A 22,260-nucleotide genomic window follows, 5' to 3' on the forward strand; every position below is an offset into this window, starting at 1 on the left:
CTCGGCCCATCCCCCGCGCCTTTGGGCGTGCCGGGGCTAGGGACCACGGGTTCGATACCCGCGCCCGGCACTCCCGGTGGCCGCCGTCGGGCAGCCATTTCCCAACGGATTTCCCCACGGGGAACGGGACATCCTGCATCCTCCCATAGCCCCCGTTCATTTTTACACGTCCCTTAACCAGGACGGGGGGACGGCAGGTTGAGGGGCCGATGTGATGGGGAGGTCGCGATCGGTGCCCAGTGAGGGGCTGGGAGGGTGACATCCGACCAAGCAGCTGGTTCAAGAGAAGGGCAGGAAAGGCCGGGGACAAGGTGGCGTGCCTCCCGCAGCCATCAGGCCCTTCGTTCAGTCGGTCCGTCCACGGTGGAGGAGGAGGCGGCTGCAGTGCGCTGGCTCCATACCCGGCCATCGTGGTGCTCGCCCAGCACGGGAAGGACCGGGCCCACCCAGTGCCGCTGGTCAGCACTTTCCTTGGTCAGAAAGTCAAAGACAGGCTTGTCCTCAGGCGACCGGGAATATAAGGCTTCCTACTGTGCCAGCTCCTTGCTGCGCGGCTTTGCTGGTGCTTCCTTGCTCGTAGCCTGACGGTTCATACATAGCCTGATCCCCTCCAGCTGCCTGTCCAAACAGCGCGCACCAGCTAACTGCAAAGCGTAAGCAACACTGGGAGAAGCCGGTTGCTCTGCAGGTCTCAACACAACACACACCGCCGGGAGATTTCCTGCTTCACACAGGTGCAATGTTTCTGCAAGCTCTTCGAACATCAGCGACTCAAGGCTTAAGGCAAAATCGTGCCAGTGAGACCAAAGTTTATGCCTACATGAAGTTCCTCTGCATCACGTGGGATAATTACACAAACCCTAGATTTCCACCCCCATACAGCTCACCAGCCACAACATAACAGGCACATTCTGGCCCATCGGGAGGCCACACCAAACACAACATGGAGCTTTTAAAGATCAGTTCCCTTTACCAGCTAGAACAGCTTTGGCTTTTCAGCACTGCTGGTGTTATTGCAGCTGGTTTCCCAAATCCCTTTGCGCCTGCCCAGATGCAGCATTTCAGAGCTAAGGTCAGCCCCTGTGTCCAGGCTTGCAATTAGATTGCCTCTCTTAGCCAGATGCTGCTACGCAACACCAATTCCTGAATCTATTACCTAGATGGTACTCGAATGAGTCAACTGGACTCAAGCATCCTCACAGGTGCGTAAGTCTTAAACTAGGAAAATTTTCCTAACACAAGTCTGTTTTTCAACACAGAAAATGTAATTCTCTGTGGAGGAAAACCAACTGCAAGTCCCTCATGATATCTTCTTCCAAACCCCTGCTCTACAGAGCTATATAGTTCTGCTGAAATAGGTGGAGCTGGAAATAAGTGCTCAGTAATTTTTTGGAAAAAAAGAAAAAGAGTAATGTGCTCCAGTCCAGCTTCTTTTATACCGATGCCATAGGTGATCTTCAGCTGTCTTTGCATTTGTATGCTCACCTTGGGCGCTAACATTTATTTCCCTGTAGGTCATGGAGCCCTTATACATCCTCACTTCCCTACAGTCCCTCTGTTGGGACAGTCCTGCTCACTGTAAGAGAGTCAGCAATGTCCACACTGCATGGCTGGACCACACCATTTCACAGGAACAAGGCACCACCCTGAAAAAGCCTAAATTTATTTCAGAATTCCCCTCTGCTGATCCTCCATCAGTGTTGTAAAACCTATGCTCCCCTGCAGGTCAACAGAAACTGTGATTTCAGGGCATCTCCAAAGCTTTGCTTCATGTCTCAATGTGACTAATTCCCATCAGGCACTCTTCTTCTGATACCCCTGACAGGCTGACAAAAAGTCCCAAATGTATCATTCCACAGGCACTTTCGAGTGTTTCACTTGGAACATTTCCACCTATTCTTCCGTTGGTGCTTTTGCTCGGTGCTTTTACATGATACTCCGCTAAAGCACGGGTGGCACGAGGGGCTATGTTCAGAAATACGCCCACCTTTGAGCTGTGTACAGGCAAGCAGAGGAACTGACACCTGTGCAGACAGCAAGTTCAGATGAGCACTCTCATGATGTCTATTGAACTGGCACAGCCATTATCTGCAGAGGATACTTGCCAGCCACTTTCAGCAGAACCTATTCTAATAAAATCACAAAAACAGTTGGAAAACATACCTTGTAAGGTAAATTTGCAAGAGGATAGGTTATGATCTCTGGTCTGGTATGCTGGATTCACAAGCAGTGAAAGCATCAGACTGCGAGGGCACTAGAAGCTGCGTTGCAACCGCTGTGTCTAGCGTATCCTCACGTGGAGGAGAATGAAGAAGCACCAGCCTGAAGACAGACCTGATAAACCCAACCAGCCAAAAAGCCCTATCTCATACAAGTACCTGCTGTAAAATCCACGCTGACAGCAGGCTCTCAGATAGTTGCAGCCCACAAAGAGCAAGTAAGTGCTTTCTGTTTTGAAACATCAGGTCTGTTTTCTGCAGCACAAAACAAGAGCTTTTCCTCACCAGCTCAGAACTGTAATTCCTACTACTAATCTGGGAAATACAATCAACAGCAGTAGAATGTACTTTTTTCCCCCCTTGATGCTTTAATGACATTCCCATCTGCTTTTCCACATTCAAGTTGAGCTTGGAGACAGGTATTTTCTGCATCCTCACTTGTTTAAAAGGCTTACACCAGTGTTGGTTTACCAGTGGGCTTGCCACGCAGTTCGACACGTCTCTGGAGGTTTTTACATTGCACGACGTTATCCTAAGGCATATTCCCTCTGAGTAGAGACAGATCTTCAATGAAGCAAGAAGCAACTGAGTTGAATGCTGACTGCTGCTAACGTGATGGTGCTCCTCGGTGACAGAGGGGTGGAAGGGGACTGATCAGGACAAGAGTGGGTGGCTCTGACCCTTTGAAGAGGTACTGCACCAACATTGGGGTAACCCCACCCTTTTCATTTAGCCCTGAAGATGCATGATGAAACCACACACAAACCTGTAGCGCAATGACTGGGGCAATAGCTGAGGAGGGGTTCACTTGATGGATATGCCAAGCGCTCAAACAGGGCCATGGGAGAGAAGAGTTGAGGTTTTGCTGTGAGCAGAAGAGTTCACAGGTCTGCTATCTCTGTTAAAGGTCCATTTATGTTAAAGGTCCATGAGGCCCATCCCTCATGCATGCCGAGACTGTTGAGAAATGTGAGAGCACCATCTGTTGTGGCACAACCCCATGTTTTTTAAGCTTGAAGCATCCAAAACAATCTCAAAAAACAGTTTAGGGCCACAGGTACCATGTTGGTCCACAGGTACACAGCAGACACGCCACCCAATTAAAACAGGACTAACCCTAAGCCATGTGGACGTAAGCCATCCATTGCCTCTTGGCCTCAGGGCCGAGAACTGGTTCCTTTTTTGCAGTACAGCTGTAGGCTTGAAATCTCTATTCCGTGGCCATGGCAGTTTCCCACAGGCATATTTCATGCCCATATACAATTGCCTAAATCATCACTAACTCTTGCAAATAGTACTTCTCTCTGCTCTGTAAAACAGGAAATCCAACAACAAAATCTGGTAATGGCCGAGCAAATACCAACAGACAATTCTGCATGATCTGCCGCACATGGCCTCCCACAAATTCAGGAAGTGAAGGTAAGGTGAACTGCAGGACCAGCTTTAAATCCACCTGTGACAGATGCGCTTGACTCGTTGACCAAACTCGTGGTAGTTTGGTTCAGTCTCCAAAGGAAGCAAAGGCCTAGGCCGTAACTGGACAAAAACTTCTCTAGTTCCAACCTATTCTCTGAAAACCCACACAGGAACAGGGTGACATGGTGAGCACTGATGCATATGGGCTTGGAAACTGGAACACCGATCATGCGATAAACACATGAATAGCAGGTGGTTCTTCCAAGACTCATTTATCAAGGAACAAAGAAAGTTGTGGGTACAAGGAGTCTCATGCTTACCTTTTCCATCGCATGTAATTTGACTACAAGCCAACCACTTTATTCCGTAAATATGACAGCCTGAGTCAGCCTTCTTTGAGCTCGCCCCACTAAGCAGCTGGCTGCACAGCCGTGATCTCCCCTTGAGCTGGGACGCCTCTCAAGGTTACTCCTCCAGGCTGAGAGATCCATTACCAACTGCAGATCTTTGGTAAGTGACCAATATCACACATAACAGAGTGAACCTTGCAATCGAACTTTGTTAAGTCTCACTTTTACAACATCTTACTTCAATAAAACCACTTCTGCTGATACCTTTGGCGGTGGTTCTTCAAGCGGTCTAAATCGCCTGTCCGCGATACCACCCTCTTTGCACAAGGCTCCAATGCATTGAAAAGCCACGCACATGCACACCCATCCCTTGCTCCATTTCAGAGCCGCCTTCTGCATCTGCACTCAGTGTTACCTAGTGTAGCTTGTTTCTGTCGTACCAACAAACCACATGGCAAGGACTTCTGTGGCCCACCTGTCCCACACCACACAATATGGCACTGAAATGAGGCACGCTGGATTTCTCAAGGATTTCTCTGTGTGTCACAAACATGGAGAGGGATGCAATCCAACAAAAAACAGTCATCTCTCTCCTGCAGCAGCAAAACTTGCCCAGCTCACTTTGTGGCATGAACACAGCTCTGCACAGTTCTGATTAATCTCATCAGTGTTCAAGACTATCTGTCCCACTGGATCCATGAGGCTTAGGTATATTTTAATAATTCTTAGGCCCCAAACAGGCAGACTTGCATTCATATGTTTCAGAAAACCGAGTTTTGCTAACTCATTATTGTGGAAGGGCACAGAAAACATCAACTAACCATTGCTCTGTGTCAGTCATGTCTCAGCTGCAAGATGGCACAGAAGCATGAGTTCTCCCAGTGCACTGTGAACTTTGCTTGCGAATGAAAAGGGGGGGGGCGCAGAGAAAGACTAGGAGCACAGAAATTATCTAGGAAAAGTCTGATGCCTGTTCTTACAACAAACATTTCTAATTCTGTAAACTACAAAACTGACATTTAAATGTAAATTTAAAAAACTATCAGGTGAAAGGCATTTTAGTTGAATGTAATTAGCACCACAGACTTAAGTGTATTGTTCGCTGTGTAGAAGTCCCTCCCAGCATATAAATCTCCAGGTACATGATGTGTTGACAGTAGGAAAGCTTTGCCTATAAGGTTTTTTTCCTGCACTTCTGAACTCCACACTGACAGGAAATCTCTGTCTCTGGCATGCTTCCAGCTTCATAACCATAATCCCACGTGAGTTCGGTTCCAGCTTTCACATGCCTAAGAAATAAAACACTCGGTCAGTTTGTCTGAACTAAGTGAAACAGTACTGTGCTTACAATCTGTCACATGCAAACCCCAAAATCGTAGGAGGCAGGGAGCATCACACAGGCAGCTTGTTGGGAGAGAACCAAGAGATACAAGGAGTCTCTGGCACATGCGTGCTGCTTTGCCTACCAGAGCTATGGAGAGTGCAAATACCCACACCTAGGAGAATAGAATTTATCAAACAGTGCGATAGGATCACAGTCTAAACAACCTGCTCTTCAAGGCAAATTCTGGGAAACAAAAATCAAAAAAAAAAAAAAGGAAAAAACACATAAGTTAATCCACCTAAACAAGAACACAGAGAGTTTTGTTATTTTTACTATGTACAGTGCATCACAGGTTTGAACATATCTCTAGATACACTGGTGACAAAGACTATCATCTTTGATCTGACAAGCTACGTTTTAATGTAATTGCACTATATATATGCAGAAAGCCTAGGGGTCAGAATTAAACACATGCTCTTCAGGAACCAGCCACTCTGACAGTACGCAAAAGAGAAGAAATTTCTAAGCTAGGAATTTCATTGTCCAAAATGAATGCCAAATTAAATACCTGAGACTAAGATGCTGAGGGACAACTGAGGGAAAATGCAATAAAATATGAGTATTACAAAGAAGAGAGTAATTCGCTGGTATTTCTCCCTGAATACAATATAAGGGACATCCAGTGAATTACCAGGCAGCAGGCTGAGAACAAACAACAAGGACTTTTCAAACAGCACATAATTGCAACCTGGGACTTGCTGCCTTAGGATGTTCTGGAGGCCAGAAATGTAAAACAAATAAAAAGGTGACTGGGTAAGTTCACGGAAGATACACAATTAAGCTCCATGATCCAGATGTAGTCCTTAATGTAGAAAAGTTGTAAAAGGGTGATTGCCAGAAAGCAGGAGGGCCAGCCAGGCAAACATTCCTTCTTCTTCCTGTCTTCTGCTAACCACTATTACCTCTCTCCACTAGCCTCAGTCCTCACTACACACTTCTTTACCGAGTACCTGAGCAACAAAGACTCTAGCTAAAACAAAATCTTTTTTCTGACATATCTCAAAATATTGTCTTCACAGTTCTTGGAAGCCCTCCTCACGGTGCAATCCACAGCATCTGTATCAGTATGGACCAAGGCTGCAAGGCTCCACAGAGGATCAGTGTTCCCTGGGGTCAGTTTGTCTGGAATGAATCCTCTCCTCTCTATTACAAGTTCTCACCTAGTACTCCCGCTGTCATGTGCATCAGTTAGGTTCATGCATACAATTAACCTTTCCCCTCCTGGGTTTAGCTGCCGCCTTCTTGTGTCTGGCACCAGCTCTCTGTACCTCCCTTTCTGTCACCCACTAAGGGAAGACCTGCATCTTTCGCTTTTAGAGGAAGTTTTCACCTCTGAGTATCCTAGTGCCACCTCCCCAGACATGTTAGGCTACACAGAGTCCTGCTTCTCTCGGTAGCTATGAGGAGGCGGCCTGGAGCCAGCTTGTTTGGTCCACAAAGTGTCTCAGCCTTAAGACCCTGTAGGGTCCAATCCTGCCCTATGGGACCCAGATCTGCTGGCCATTCCTTGAGACACCACACTGGGATCAGTGAATCTTGGCTTTCAAAATGACCATGCTAAGTTAAACCTATTTTTCCACTGAAGATTATCACTGAAATATTTGCATCAAAATTAAGCTTCCCCACTTTACATTTCATTGCAAAACTGAAGAAAAACTCATTACTGATAATCAACACCTGTATTTCTTCAGTCTTCAGTGCACAATAAGAAGTCACCAATAAGAAGGTAGTTTTATGGTTTCATGATCTAAGCATCTGCCCCCACTTAGCATAATTATTTCCATAACTAAGCACTGCTTTTTCCCCTAGTACCTTGAATGAACAACATTAAACTTCCAAAAATTCACCTGTTTGTGAAGAATGCCACCCATGGGAAACTTCTGTTGTGAGTCTCTACAAACACGCTCTGCGCAAAAAGATTTGGGCAGCAGCTGTGCTGTAAAACAGAGTATTTGAATTAGAAACAGTGAAACACCTCGTCACCCGCTGAAGAACCTATTTTGTGTCAGATATCTATCACTAGTAAAGGTAGTTTCTTCCTTCCCTTCTCCAGCCCACACACAATCTCTATTACTCAATGCCATTGCCACTTATTTTTGCAGTAACTATGTCTCTTTAAGTGTTATTTCCATCATATTATGAAAGTACTTTTGCTTAGGAAAACCAATTTCTTTTATCAAGCTGTCCTCCAGAAATTTATGGTAAGAATTCATCTTTGAATCAGGATGCATCACAAATAATCAATATGTGACAGATGTATCTCGCTGTCAGCCAGGGGAGCAGTGCTAGGGAGCAAGCAATAGATTAAATGATTGTGTATGTTGGCAAAGAGATACAAGATGTGAAAGGTCATCCAGGTGCACGTAGGAACACATGTATGGTTACGGATGCAGAAGAAAGGTTTCAGCAAGATGCGCTACTAATCTTAACACCATATTACCTCTGCAATGAAGAACAGCTTAAACATATGCAAGGATTTTGCTGTAAGACACATATTCATGCCAATGAAGAGAAATAAGTTACTTGCAGAGTACATGCAGATGTGTTTATGAAACATTCACCTTAGTTGCAGGTACTGGGTAATTCATTACTATTTCTTGGCATGTCAAAATTGAGAGGCTTATTTAGCAGATATGTACACAGTATGACAGACCACTTTCTGAACCTATGATTGAAAGTAGAGAAATTTCCTACAATATCACAACACTTATCCTAAATCAGCACAAGCTAGAATTTACAATGGTTGGGGAACAAAAACAAGCCTGGGAGAAGGGGCTTGTGGTTCAACAAAATGTGCCATTTGCTCTCTGGACCCTCAAAAAAGGCTGTTCAAAAATTCAGGAGAAAGATGTCACTCATTACTGGGCAATATCTAAATCAGGAACCTAGTGGTGCCAAAAATCACAGCTAGTATGTAGCATGCATCATCTTATGGAGGCACTAACAGCCGGTGTGACCCAACCTGTTCTCTCACTTCAGCATGCAGAGAGCACCACATAGTCTCCCTTGTCATGCACCTACCACATATATGGTTTATGTGGAAAAGCTTTCTAGTTTATGCAAATACATCATTTATTTATTTATTTAAGCTAAGGCAACTGAGAGAACACATGCAACTTTTTACTTACGTTAAGAAAACGACCCACGTTTCCTTCTTTTGTGGCATCCAGTACATAAATACTTTCTTCATTAGCATTCTTCAGAAGTGTCCTGTCACCATCAGCCTCCTCACAAAATGTGTCTTGTTTTGACCGCCTGTGATTTTCCTCTTTGCAGTCAGCTTTTAGTGGTACATTTTTGGATGGCCTCACAACACATGTGTCATCCAGCACACCTGACTTGCCACAATCAACACCCTGCAGAGACAGACTCTTTCTTTTGCATTCTGCACTGTCCACGTCAGCAGACTCAGTCTGTCCAATTTCCATAGAATGTTCTTCCTTCTGCTGCTGAGTGGATTCTGTCAATGGACATGTACATTATTTTTCAACCCCAGTTTAAAGCCAAAGACTTTCCCCTGTTTGGCCCTGAGCTCTTATCCACCCACCCTTCTTTGTCCTCCAAAATGTATGCAGCTTCCCTGCTATTTACAAGTCCGTAACTCAACTACTCTTTTCCATGCCCCTCATCAATCCTCCCGCAAATGCCTGTTTCCTGCTGCGGTGCCTAAAGCACTTGCTCAAGTCTTCTGTGAGTGACTTAGTCTCTCCCTTCTTCTCAAATCCCACTGCAAATTGATTTCTTCCACATAGCATTTTATCACCATTCTCCACCTTAATTCTTGAGAGAGTCACAAACTGTAATTAAGACAGAAACAAGATGCATATGCCAATAGCATCAGTTTCACACTGCCTCTTCAGCTTGAGGCCCCCCTACCCCCGCATTATATCCTGTTCAATTTTTGTTGACTGGAACATGTATTGGGTGTGACACAATAAGATTTGCAAGACTGACTTTCCCACAATTGCACTGTATTTGAGAAGCTGCTGTCAGGACTGTTCAACATGTCCCAAGATCAACTTTGCAGGCAAAAGATTGCCCTGTACCAGTTAATGCACTGTAATATGCAAGGCAGCAGTAATTTCTGTACCACTGAGCTCTTTTAAGACAGCCTAAGCATTATGTGGACAACATCATTCTACTCTGAGAATAGGCCTGCCCGCATCTGAAAACCACTTTCTACATTTTAAGTCTATCACCTGATGGGACACAAGTGTACTAAGAACGTAGTATTTATAGCTTTGCAAACCTACTTTCTTTTCTTTTCTTTGCTCCACTGGTTGGTTTTGTTTTGCTTGACTGATGAATCTGAGAACTATTATCTTCATCTGAGCTGGCACTGTGCACCAGCGTATCAATTGCCTTTAAACAGAATAAAAGATAATGAAAAGGCTGTGATGTGTTGTTGCTGTATGCAACTCTTGGTCAACACAGGATAGCAAGTGGTTTTTAGGACCCTAGGGTTAAAGTTTCAAACCTACTGTAACGCACGGCTATGGCTGAGTTTCAAAAGTCCATGCATTTACTGCAATGCAACATTTATCTTAATTTTAAATTATCCTTCAGAATAAATAACCTGGAAGGAGCTCCCCACTCAACAAAACATTTAAGTAAGTGCTTAAGTCCCAACAATTTCACCAGAATTCAAACATGTTTGTGTAAGTTGCTGAACCAAAGCCCAAACATGCTTTTTACACTGTGTCAATAAAATGAACAGAAGTCGCAAGATTTCTCCTCTCCCACCACAAAAAGGTGATTAGTTATGGGAGCTCCAAAATGCACAGCACTGCCAAATGTTAGCATGAAAATGCCACGAGCATTTCTTAAGTGCAATGAAACCAATGAAACCTACAGAGTAAGTTTACCACAGTTTTCCTCCTTTGCACGTATTTGCAGGCAGCACTTCACACCCAAGTCAGATCAAATTCCCCCAAGTGTGCCACTGCATGAAAAAACTGCGTCCAACTCCTGAGATTTTCTTCTCTCCCTGCTATGTCATTCTTTGGGGAGACATCACAAAAATATTATCACTCTGACCCCCTAACTCTGCAGTTAGTTACAACAGGGGGTGGATTGGGAGAATGGTTTCTTAAGACTCTCAAGGCTGGAGTGTAAGTGAAGGGTGGAGAAGGGAAGGCTGTGAGAGTAGTTAGTGCTGCTCTCAGGGAACATGCTGAAGGACTGATAATGGAGAAGGGATGGGGTATAGCTTCCAGCACGCCAGCTTAGCTCATAGTGTGACACAATCTCATGAAGAATGTTCATTAGAACTACTTAAATGTGTAAGATGAAAAGGTCAAAATTAACATACATACTCAGCACAGTGAAAAATGAATCTATTAAAGCCACTTATTATTATTACCGTTTTTAGCTGGTGATTATGAAAAACAGCTGTTCTAGTTCCAGGCTTTCTCGCTGTTGCAATACTTAAATTCCTTGGATGAATCCTGTACAGAAAGGTCAAAAGGAAATTATAAAAGACAAAAAGACCCATAGGTGACTCTCACAACACACACTTCTCTTAAGAGTCTCTAGTTCATAAAGAACAGACTACACCAGAGCCTGCAGTCTGGCCTTGCCCCAAGTTCTGTGACTATTTTGCCTTTAAGAATTGAGGACCTAGGTTAGGTTCTCAATAGTATTTGTAAAAAAACAGTTGGTCATACTTTTTTGAGAGATCAGCAGCTGCTTTTACATCCTTTCCCAGTTCTCCTGCCGAGAACCAAATTCTCTGTTGTTTTACTACTATTGGATCATCTCAAAATAGAGCAACTACAGACAGAGTTTTGCCTTTTTCCTGCTACCACTTTCAACAGTTTTGACAGTGCAGCTTTCAAACAGGAAAGCAAAGATGTTGGGGGGACAACGGATAGAGAGGGAGACAGAGGGCGACAGAGTCAATATATAGTAGATATAGAAAATACTCTCCCACAAAGGAACCTCACTGCTTCGTGTCAGGAGAAGGTTGAGGAAGGATGGGAAGCAGTACCTGGCATATACATTTAAAACGTATAAAATCACATTCATTTGGATTACGCTCAGCGTGCAGTAGAAAACACCAGTTTCAAAACTAATCGTAGCATCTATACAATATCTAGCAATAAGTAACAGATCTTATTCAAGAAAACTTCAACCTAAAACATTTATATGTGTTTTCTTGCCACAAAAAATGTCATGGTACTTCTTTGGGCTACTGATAATGGCAAAAAAAGCTACTCTTTAGGGCTTTCTTAAGATTTAAACCCTTTTGTAAATTGAAAAGGTGCAGTAGCCACAAGAACTTGTGACATTATTACACGATTACATTGTTTGTCCTTTTAAAGGCAATCTGTTTGGGTGAATGACTTGTCAAGCTTAGCACACTGATGTCCTCTCAAAAGTTTCTCAAATCAGCTGAATTGTCAAGAAATTCTTAAGAGGCAGAATAACAAAATCTTTTTGTCTGTCATATTTTTTACACAGCCCACATACGAAAAATTTTTATTCTCAGGAAAGGAAATTCATGAGATTTAAGGTAGCAGTGCAGTAAACGCAACTTTAAAACTGTGCTTCCCTGCAATTTTTAGTAACATCGCTTAGTTGAAGTAAAATCTAGCTGATTGCTGATAATTATGTAATTTACAAAATTAATAATTCGTTAGGTTTCCAAGATACTGAAATGCAAGTGAGAATATATTGGCAGGTATTTTTAAAAGTTTCCATTTGTGATTTCATGGTGCTTCTCAAAGATCCACAATAATCTTCTACTACGAAATGAGCAAGAATTCGCAACCATTTATGAGTAGTACAAAGAAAGTGTTTACAAAGTAGTGTGGCACAGCACAGAAAAAAGTTTAAGAAAACAAGCTCCCGACTTTCTTCTGAAAAGACTACAGCATGCTATTGACAAAGCCATATGGTTATTTTGCAGTGATTTTATTTTACGAATCCTGATAGGCTATGAGACCCTGACTGTAAAATGAAAACAGGACCAGAACTTTTGCATAATTCACTGCAAAAGTGAGGTGTTGTCAGACTCCTAAGGGGAAAGGTTGACTCCTAGCAGAAAAGGTTTAGAGACTGGGAGCAAAGGACAGGACAGTTAGTGGCTAATTTGTTATCAAACCCTTCAGTGTCATCAAGTATCTTTAAATCATTTATCTCAAGTATCTTTTATTAATTCTTTCAAATTAGCATAATGATTAATGCCCTGAACAGATCAAGTACACCCAGCAAATGAATTGGATTTCTAGAAAATGCCAAGTGATTGGCAATTTTAAAAAAGTGCCAATTTTACAGTAAGTAAAATTAATATAGAGGAAAAACTCTGTCCCACTAGGAAGAAATAATCAGGAATTAACAAAAAAGTTGAGAAAGAAAAAAAACACCCTCAGCTGAGGACATCCAGTTCTACTCCAAGTTTTACAGAGGACTTTCTAGAATAGCAGAATATTAGTTTTGTTATGCTTAGGTTTGCTTTGGTAAACTTACAGGGTTGATTTATTTTCATTATCCACAGTCTGAGACAAAGATTCCTGCTTCTCAAGAATGTAATTTTTGCCAGTCTGCACTAGTTCAATCACAGAGTCTGAACAAGCAGTGTCAAGTTTTCTTTTTTTGGAAAAAAAGCCATGGCCTCTGTCATTCACAGCACTCTTCTCTTTAAGCTCTTGACCAGCATCTCCCAATACTTGAACTTCAGCTCTGCTCATTAATCTGCCTGGAAGAAAATGAAAAGATTTTTTTTTTTAAATTGTTTGTTTGCTAAGATGGGTCACACTCACTATCGCAGCTCAAACTTACATTTAAAAAAATACAAGAACATTATTTGGGAAAGCAAAATATGAATGCATTTATACTGAAGGAAAACTAGCCCTGGCACAGGATGCACAAACCTGTGAGGGAAAAATCAACAGTCTGAGATAGGCTTTGCTCCAGAATGTTTTGACTGTTTGTCTGGCACCATTGCACTGCAGAGTTCTTCAAGGTTCTTCTGTCTGTTTGATCATCTTGCAAGTTAAGATTATATTGACTCACTTCTCTTCCAATCCCGTATTTCCCTGTTGGTTCTCAAAAAAATTCCAGGGCACAGGCCACAGGAGAGGGAGAATTATGCTATTCCACAGGTCACCTTCTGTTACCTGAGTAAGTACAAACAAAGGTCCCCTTGTCGATATCATCTAGGCAGCGGACGCCCCAGCCTTTCTTCTCTGTGTTGAACACTTGCAACCTGACTTGAATGCCATGCTGTACAACTCTGTTCTGACACATCATCTTGTCACACCTGCACAACACACTACACTCATAAATTCTGTCAAGAGGAAGCAAAACAAAACACAATATAAAAGAATGCATTACCAAAACAAAGTTGCTATTATTCATTTCCCTCCTGAGCATTAATAAGGCAGTTGACTGAAAAGGTGAAGACTCTGGCTAAAACTGATTGTGCAGCAGTGCTCTGAAGCTCATGACTTGATTGCTGATTCATCAATGTTAGGAATCTGTCAGCCACATTTTGGTATAAGTAGACAAAAAATAAATGCTACCTTTTTATTTTATAGAAGTAAATCACACAGAAGTAGAAATCCCTACGAAGCACTTCATTCTATGCTGGAACAGATTTTAGCAAAGACAACCTGTCTGTCCAGACCTCACTGTAGCTGTCATGAGTTTTAGGATTTAACGAAATATTTCCAAAAGAATTCACAATTGTGCTTTTTTTTCATTTGTTTCTGGGTTCACTGGCAGCTTTAATTCTGCACGCCAACCATGAACTAACATCACACAGCAAGAAAGGACTGAAAGGGTCTCCTTAACCCTGGTGGTTCGGTCCTTTGCTACTGCAGAAAGCTACCTTGCACAATTCCTCTCCTAAACACCTGAGGTTACTGGCACCTTCCCCAGGCCACATATTAATCCATGGGAGCTGAGTAAGAGAAAGAGCGAACACTTGCAGCACTGGGACGGCTTTGGAGACTCTTGGAAGAGTCACGCATAACAAAGTCTAGCAACAGCAGCTGGCTGATATTTCTTTAGGACTCTGGTCCTACAGAGCAAATGGATGGACAAGACACAGGGCAAAAACCAAGGGTGGCTACTGCTTCCCACTTCTTTGGCTGATACACGCTGTAGTGGTCTTGTGATAGACCTCCTTCCCTTGTGGCAGGTTTGCTTTCCCTCTCCCTTCTTCCCCTGGCATGCCTGAATGTACGAGTACATGGGCCAGATATGGCCTGAGCTCCTGGACCAGCTAATACTATGTTACTCTTCACACTCTTCTTGGACCTTGAACTAAGCTGTGAAAATTGTAATATCTGCAGTATGAAAGTGTTTTTCCCTCTCCTACTACTCGAGTCACATTAATTATTATTTATCATCCTGATCTGTCAGTAAAATTGTGACAAAAATGGAAGGTTTCAGTAATCCAGAAACTGCAGTTGTTTTAGTTCTGTAGCACTTACACTACAGAAGTAAAACAAGAGCATACAAATACAATAACAGTTAATAGTTTTGTCTTTCTTACCCACTAGGAACAGGTCCCTCCAGTCTTTTGTAACTGTATCCACGGGATGTTTTATTACTTGGAGACAGAGAAATTTTACTACAGCCTCTTGCAGTTAGCTGTAGGCATGCACATTTTGACCTAGAAGATAACAGTAAAACATCTCAGAATGTATTAGGGCAGCATAAATCAAACATAAATCTAGATAATTTAAAAGGTACTTGACTATACACACAGACACACACACTTTTTTACATACCTATATTTTTCCCTCCTCTTTTACTCCACAAGGCCATTTCAGACACCCTACCCTTCCCTTTGTCTCTTGCCTAGTTATGCATGCTTTACAATAATCATGTTCTCTTCACCGCAACCCCATTCTTCCGCCAAGCTCTGTGAAAGGCACATGCAAACAGCTGAAGTATGACAGAAATTTATTCTAAACAGGAAACTGTCAAATGGATTCAATGAATGAATGAATGAAAATCACCTGTTCTGGCACAGCATCCCGGCCTGTTAGCCACTACTTCATTACCTTCCTCCCACCCTAGCCCCCAGGAAGTGAAGAATTTCACACTGTGGATTGGAGAACTCAAGCAATAACGCTGGTCTTCACCATCTTACGTCATGACAATTCCAAAGACCCACAGCATTTGTGCAAACAGCACTGGACCAAATCCTGAACCCCAAAACTGCACATCAAAAGCATCTCAACTCTTGGGGGAGTTCAGTGCAAAGAAGCAGCATGCTATGTGCTTCTGTTCTCCACCGCTCAGCTGAAACCAAATAACTCCCAATTACTGAAGCTTCATTATACCAGCCTTTTGTTGGGTCATGGGCAATTATACTGCACACCAGCACATGCAACTGCCCTAGCTATCAATAATACAAAATGTATTCAAAACCAAGTAAAACCTACAAGCAGAGATCAGGTCAAAGACAAACACCCTTCAAGAAAGCAGACAAAATTATCACCAAACTCACATATGTTAACTGTGGCAGGTTCCCTCACAGTAGTACGTAGCCCAGAGTTACTGGGCTTTAGAAAATGACAGCAATAAGCAACACCACTTGAACTGCTCAGAACATAAACGTGTTCTGTGACCACAGAGTTTCATAGTTTCTGCTTAGACAAGGGGAAGGATGGGATGTAGAGGTTGTGAACAGGGATGTTTCTTCCTCTGCCCTCAGTAACCTTCTAAGTCCCACATGGTCTGATCTCTCCAGGCTATCCCACCCCATCTCCAAGATACCATCCCACAGCAGGAGCTGCAGCAGAAGTTGTCGTGCAGGATCCTTCCCTGCCTGCCAGGAAAATGAGCCTTCCTCTGCTAGCACAAGAGTCTCCCTTCCCCATTCTTTTCCCAAAGCTGAGAGATCTGCTTGCCAGCTCCACTTGGAGGAGAATCACTGCCAATTTGGGAAGAGAGGGAAAGGAACACAATAATCCACCTGTTGATCACTTCCTTCCCTACAACAGAGACTGGACGCGTAGGAGCACCCAAGTTCTGGAGAAGACAAAGACACAGTGGTGACACAGAGCATGAGACAAGACAACTACCACAGATATTCCAGCAGTGTTGGTCCTTCATTATTTGGCACCGTTCGGTACTGCACGCCTTTACACTTAACACCACCATCCTACTATTGAGGCATCACGCGTCACTTGTCTGGGATTAGATTTTTCTACCTACCTATCAATGCAGCCATCTGTGCAGTCACATGAATCAACAAATATGCTGGAGAAATTGTTGAGATAATACCCACGTGGCCACGATACCCTCCGATATTTGAAATACGGTAATCTTGCACGGTCAAGATCATTACAGAAGGAAACAGGCACAGACTCAGCTCCATTGCTAATATCAAAATCAAACACAAGGGGTTCAGGATTTACGGTGTTCCTGCCCAACAGTACATATGTGTTGAAAGAGAAGTGATCAACAAATAAGAAATTGCACTCTGTTTCAAAGAGGTAATTTTGCACATCTTGGAAGCTTCTCAGACTTCGGCCACAAGGAGCTTTATAATTCACATCCAGTGATTTTGAAAGGCAGTCTGCTTTCGCATGGCGTCTTTGAAAGTGAAACAGGATTGGTATCTTAAGAGGATTTTCACCCTTGTAGGAGCCCACTGCTCTGTTTGCAAGACATGCACTAGAGCACTTGTGGTTCTGATACTGCAGGTTTAAAGGTAAATCTTGAATTTTACTAAATGCTTCTTTACTCCCTGAACCTGTTTTTTCCAACTCCTCCTTTTTGCTATTTGGAATAAAAAAGAAAAAAAAGAAAAAAGAACAGCATCTTAGACAACCAGTAAAACGCTCAGTTTTTTAGTGGTTCAATATTATTAGCACAGGAAAGAAACAACCCACTGCTAGTTCAAGGGTTTCACTGAATCACTGTTTGCATTGTGTTACTGTCCTAACATCATATGAAGACATGTTCAGTGGCATTCAAAAAAAAAAAGGCAACAGCTTCTTCCCAGAAAGAACTTACATACTAAAACACAGAAAGAACATTAAAAAAAAAAAAACAGAAAGAAACGATATCTTTACCCTCATCTTCCAAATCAGTATCTGAGGCTAAATACAGAGAGACTAAGTCATGTGTCTGACAATCTGCACAGTCTGTGAGAGCCTGAGAACTCAAAAATTATTAAGTCCTAACCCTGATAATCCTGGTAATAGTCATGGATCTTTATTCACAGCCAAATGCCCTGTTTTGTTCTGCAGTGTTCTCACGTGGTAAATCAGACAAGTCTACTCAAAACCTCAGATTTTGCATGTGGGTCAAGTTAAAAATATTTTCACTTTGAAAACTGTCAGGATTCAAAACTGGGTTTAAAACTTTGAATTTAGAAATACAAGAGAGAGATTAAAACCTCTCTCAAATGCACTAAAGAATATGTCAAATAAGGAACTGTAATAAACTATTACACACACTGACCTTTGAGAACCTTCTACAGAGTTTGCAGTGATCTCATCTGTAAGAAGATGCTGCAATTTGGGTTTGGTTTCCTGTAAGCCATCTCCGTCAAACACATCACTTACTGAAAAAAATTGAATGCCAGCAAAAACTTCAGCAATCCACATTTCAATTTATAATCGAACTTACTTCAGTTACTAAAGAGCCAATTGCCAAAATACATTAAAAACAATGCATTGCTATGAACTACAGCTAACAAAGAGCATGCTAGCAAGTGCCCTACTGAAAAAAGAAGCTGCTTTTTGTAACTTATACAAAAGTCATGTGTTTGTATATAGGTATGCAAGTGAGTGACTAGCTGACACACAACACACACTCTCACACTTTCTCTCCTGCTCCTCCTCTCCCTCCCTCTCTCTCCTTCCCTTTCCCCAAAGGGGAAAAACTTAGGTGTGCATTGACAAACTTGAGGCAGAAATGCCCTTTTCCATAGACCATCAGGTGATTTGCACATTAAAATCTCGCATGTAGCTTTCAAAGTGCATCGAGACAACACACATACGAAACACACATTCAGCTTTCTCTTCATTATTTGAGGTAAAAGGATGCCGGGGTATTACAGCTGGTGGAGCCATGCACAAGATGACTCTGCTTGCGGCCAGCTCAGGTTCATCAGGGCTTACTAGTTCAAACTCTCTTCACTTGGTACAAGCCATATACACATACACATAAACCACAAACGTACAAACCCAGGTGACAGTCCACAGTCCAGTACCCGAGGACACTAATAATTACAGTTTCTCCCTTGTAACGCTAACAGGCTTCTCAGATCTATTTTATTGATTTCAACAAAAGGAAATAAGCTCCTGGTGAGTAAAACAAGACAAATTAAATCCACATACCAAATAAATAGAGTCGAGATGCACATACCATTTGTCAAGGTTAAGAGATCACCTAGATTAGCTTCATTCACCAGTGCCCAAGCCTGCCAGCATTCTATGCAAAAACCAAACCAAAACAGATATGAAGTGTAATTTAAGTAACAATAATAGGGGCAATGATAATAGGGACTACTAAAAGGGAAAACAAAGTGTAAGTCCTCCAGAGACACTTGTTTCCTCAGTATGCTAATCTAGAGCATTGCAAGACTCATACTATTAGAAACCTTTTGCACCACAGTCCTTAATAGACACATCTACAAATTAAAATAAAATTACAGCTCATGTTAGTAGTTGTGAATCAGCACCAAAACCTTCTGGATTTTGGAAAGCTGCTGGAATGTTTCCAAACATACACAAACCAGTAGCCTCCAGTGGCAGTAATATATGTAAACACAATTTAGTGTAAGTTTCTCCTTTATTTTGTCATCAGACTAGTCATTTTCTGGTTAATCTTGGCACACCAAATTAATGCTACTCCTAAATTGGTGGAAATGGCCTTCAGATAGTAAGAACACAAAGAAGAGACAGTACTGTCTCAACCTCTTACCCCACGCAATAAATATTACACGGTGACAGCCAAATGTCAGCAAAATCCATGTTAATATTTTAGTTTGCAATCTTTACAGAACAAAACATAGAAAAATTCAAATTTAACTATGTCACAGATTCACTGTGTCAACTGGGGATTCAAGATCAACTTTTACCTATGCACTGCTGTAATATTTTGTCATAAAAATCAAGATGTGGGAGTTCAAGTACACAAAAAATTGCGCTACTAATTTAGAGCAAGCAGTACAATGCAGAGTGTGTGGCTATACCAGTTTAAAAGCATCTTACACTACTGTACCTTTTCTTGCACAAAAAAAGCAATAAGATCCATAGATTACATTTACATGGGTGACTTAATAAAAAAAAAGTAATTTTTCTGAATTAAATAAACCAGTAAAAAGAAACCTGTGTACTGCTCCAGGCTTGTCAGACTTCTGATTTTGATGTAGATAAAGGAAACTTATTTCCATGAAAATCAGGAACAATCTTAAATGCATTGCTGTCACATTTTTCTACTAATGTTTCAAGTTATAATGGTGCCTCCAACATGAAATAATATTTACATAATTATAATCCCACCTCAAAACCATTCTGTTCACTGAGATCAGCTTGAAAGGCTAAAAATTCTGACGATAAAGACAACACAAGGCACTGCAGATATTTCACTATTTCTCAAGAATAAACATTTCAGTTCCATGTGCTTAAGAGCCGCACATTGTTTGAAAAAGTATACAGGCAAAACGAGAAAATTGCAAAATGCACCTGAAATGATTAGTCTTTTTTTGAAAAGCAGATATATTTTTTCAAGTGCTTAAAAACGCCAACTACTAAGTAATTTAAATTCAGAGATATCTGAATTGTGGCAGATATCACACAGCCCTACACAAAGCAGGCCACAGCTCCTCCGCAGTCCAGCTTAACCATTACTAAGATTTCAAACCTTGGTTTGTGGCAGTTCCATTCTTGATCTTTTGCTTTAGCAACAGCAGCACATTTTGCACCTGCTCAAATATGACGTCCACTCTTCTACCCCCCAATTGTGTCCAAAACGTCTTCAAATCACCTGAAATGCAAATTTCCATTTACAAGTCTGTACAGCTCCCAAGAGGACTAAAAACACAAGTAGCTCCTAGTGGGCTTTTCAAAGGCTCCCACTCATTTCACTGGGAGGCATTTCTGAAAAACCAGCCAGGACAGCAGTCTTCTTTTGCAGGCTTTAACCTTCAGAAGTCTATTCCTAAACCTAATCATGAAAGTGAAACAGAAGTCAAGTGATGAACTGGAGTGGCTTCTAATGGTCCATGATGCTCCCTTCAAGTAACTTTTCTAGCATGTGTACAAAGGGTGCTGTGGAAGCCTTTCTCCAAACACTAGCAAATCAATCACCACTGAAACTCATAGAAGTGACACAGGAGAGTACTTTCAACTGAATGAATTCAACTTATTATTTAAAAAAAGATATTTGGAAAATTTTTATAGCTGTAACCTCCTTTAGCTACACAAGCTCACTACCCTGTCCCATCAATATCTTCGGTATGTTTTCTAGGGAAAAAATGTTCAAAATATTTTCAGATAAAAGCAGTTTGATAAACTTTGTTCACCAAGTGGTATCAGTTGCAATAATTAATACATCCCTTATATTGTGCCTCCTTCCTCCACCTTTCTATTTATAAAGAACATTTCATTTAAAGAAATGTTTTTTAAACTACTGGTTCAGAACCTCTTCTCTTCCGAGTGTATGTATCTAAAGATCCAGATGAAGTCAAGTGCCCGCAACCCATGTGGCGGCAGTCTGTACGGAGTGCACCATTGTCGTATGCCAACTCATTGGCAGTAATGACCTGGAAAGACGAAGAGGGACAAACAGTGGATGAATTGGCTGGGCAACTCCCACAAAACGCAGAAAAACCCCTCTTTTGCCTCCAGGCGGAGAAACTGGTCCAGCAACTCATAGAGGATACATCCTACTCCCCACCTGTATGGACCAGTATCTTAGCCATTAGGAGTAAGCGTTCCTCTGCTCAAGAGAGAGGATATAGTGGGTACACACCATGGGCCACCCTGTGGTTTTACCTGCGGTTTTACCTGCGTGACCACAGAGAAGACATGAGGAAGTGGCATGGAAAATCTACCTCGATCCTAGAGGCATGGGTACTTGAGTTGCAAGGAAAAACAATCACAAAAGGGGGTTCTCCCAGGAAAACTGCTGCTCCAGTCTCCAGTGGGCAGTTCCCCAGACAGAGCAGAAGGGCTGATCTTACTCCTGATCTTAATGAAGGGACCCCTGACTCATATCTACAAGAAATGAGTAACTAATACTATGACCAGGACTAGAGGGGCCCTGCCTCCAGCCAGGTGGAGAAAAGGGACAACCGGGTTTTTCTGGACTGTGTGGATTCGATGGCCTGGCACATCAGACCCACAGGAGTATAAGGCTATAGTGAATACTGGCGCACAGTGTACCCTGATGCCATCAAGCTATAAGGAGGCAGAACCCATCTGTATTTCTAGAGTGACAGGGGGATCCCAAGAGTTAACTGTATTGGAGGCCGAAGTGAGCCTAATCAGGAATGAGTGGCAGAAGCACCCCACTGTGACTGGCCCAGAGGCTCCGTGCATCCTTGGCATAGACTACCTCAGGAGAGGGTATTTCAAGGACCCAAAAGGGTATCAGTTGGCTTTCGGTATAGCTGCTTTGGAGACAGAGGAAATTAAACAGTTGTCCATCTTGCCTGGTCTCTCGGAGGACTCTTCTGTTGTGGGGTTGCTGAGGGTTGAAGAACAACAGGTACCACCCGCTACCACAACAGTGCACCGGCGGGAATATCGCACCAACCGAGACTCCCTGCTTCCCATCCATGAGCTGATTCGTTGACTGGAGAGCCAAGGAGTGATCAGCAAGACTTGCTCACCCTTTAACAGTCCCATATGGCCAGTGCAAAAGTCCAATGGAGAGTGGAGACTAACAGTGGACTATCGTGGCTTGAACGAAG

At 42.4% G+C, this 22,260-nt stretch overlaps 1 protein-coding gene across 1 annotated transcript; it reads right to left on the reverse strand.

The window, feature by feature from the left end:
- Positions 1 to 4,983: 4,983 nt before the first annotated feature.
- SETDB2 (SET domain, bifurcated 2) lies at positions 4,984 to 21,388 on the reverse strand. Its single transcript, XM_009576492.1, has 14 exons — positions 21,341 to 21,388; positions 21,045 to 21,108; positions 20,208 to 20,330; positions 18,708 to 18,773; positions 17,799 to 17,901; positions 16,545 to 17,111; positions 14,872 to 14,991; positions 13,490 to 13,659; positions 12,840 to 13,068; positions 10,732 to 10,816; positions 9,623 to 9,731; positions 8,498 to 8,829; positions 7,217 to 7,305; positions 4,984 to 5,274 (listed from the first exon to the last, which is right to left on the reverse strand). The coding sequence occupies exons 1-14, from the start codon at positions 21,386 to 21,388 to the stop codon at positions 5,157 to 5,159; spliced, it is 2,223 nt and encodes a 740-aa protein (XP_009574787.1). The 3' UTR covers positions 4,984 to 5,156.
- Positions 21,389 to 22,260: the final 872 nt, after the last annotated feature.

This window comes from Fulmarus glacialis, unplaced genomic scaffold (assembly GCF_000690835.1).
Source record: "Fulmarus glacialis isolate BGI_N327 unplaced genomic scaffold, ASM69083v1 scaffold3854, whole genome shotgun sequence".
Classification (NCBI taxonomy): Eukaryota; Metazoa; Chordata; class Aves; order Procellariiformes; family Procellariidae; genus Fulmarus; species Fulmarus glacialis.

Coding starts and splice junctions, on each gene's coding strand:
- SETDB2 (XM_009576492.1), bottom strand. CDS start 21,388: ATGCCACTTCCTCATGTCTTCTCTGTGGTCACGCAGGTAAAACCGCAG. Junction 21,109..21,340: donor TCACGCAGGTAAAACCGCAG/GTAAAACCACAG, acceptor TCGTCTTTCCAG/GTCATTACTGCCAATGAGTT. Junction 10,817..12,839: donor AATGAAAATAAATCAACCCT/GTAAGTTTACCA, acceptor CTTTCTGTACAG/GATTCATCCAAGGAATTTAA.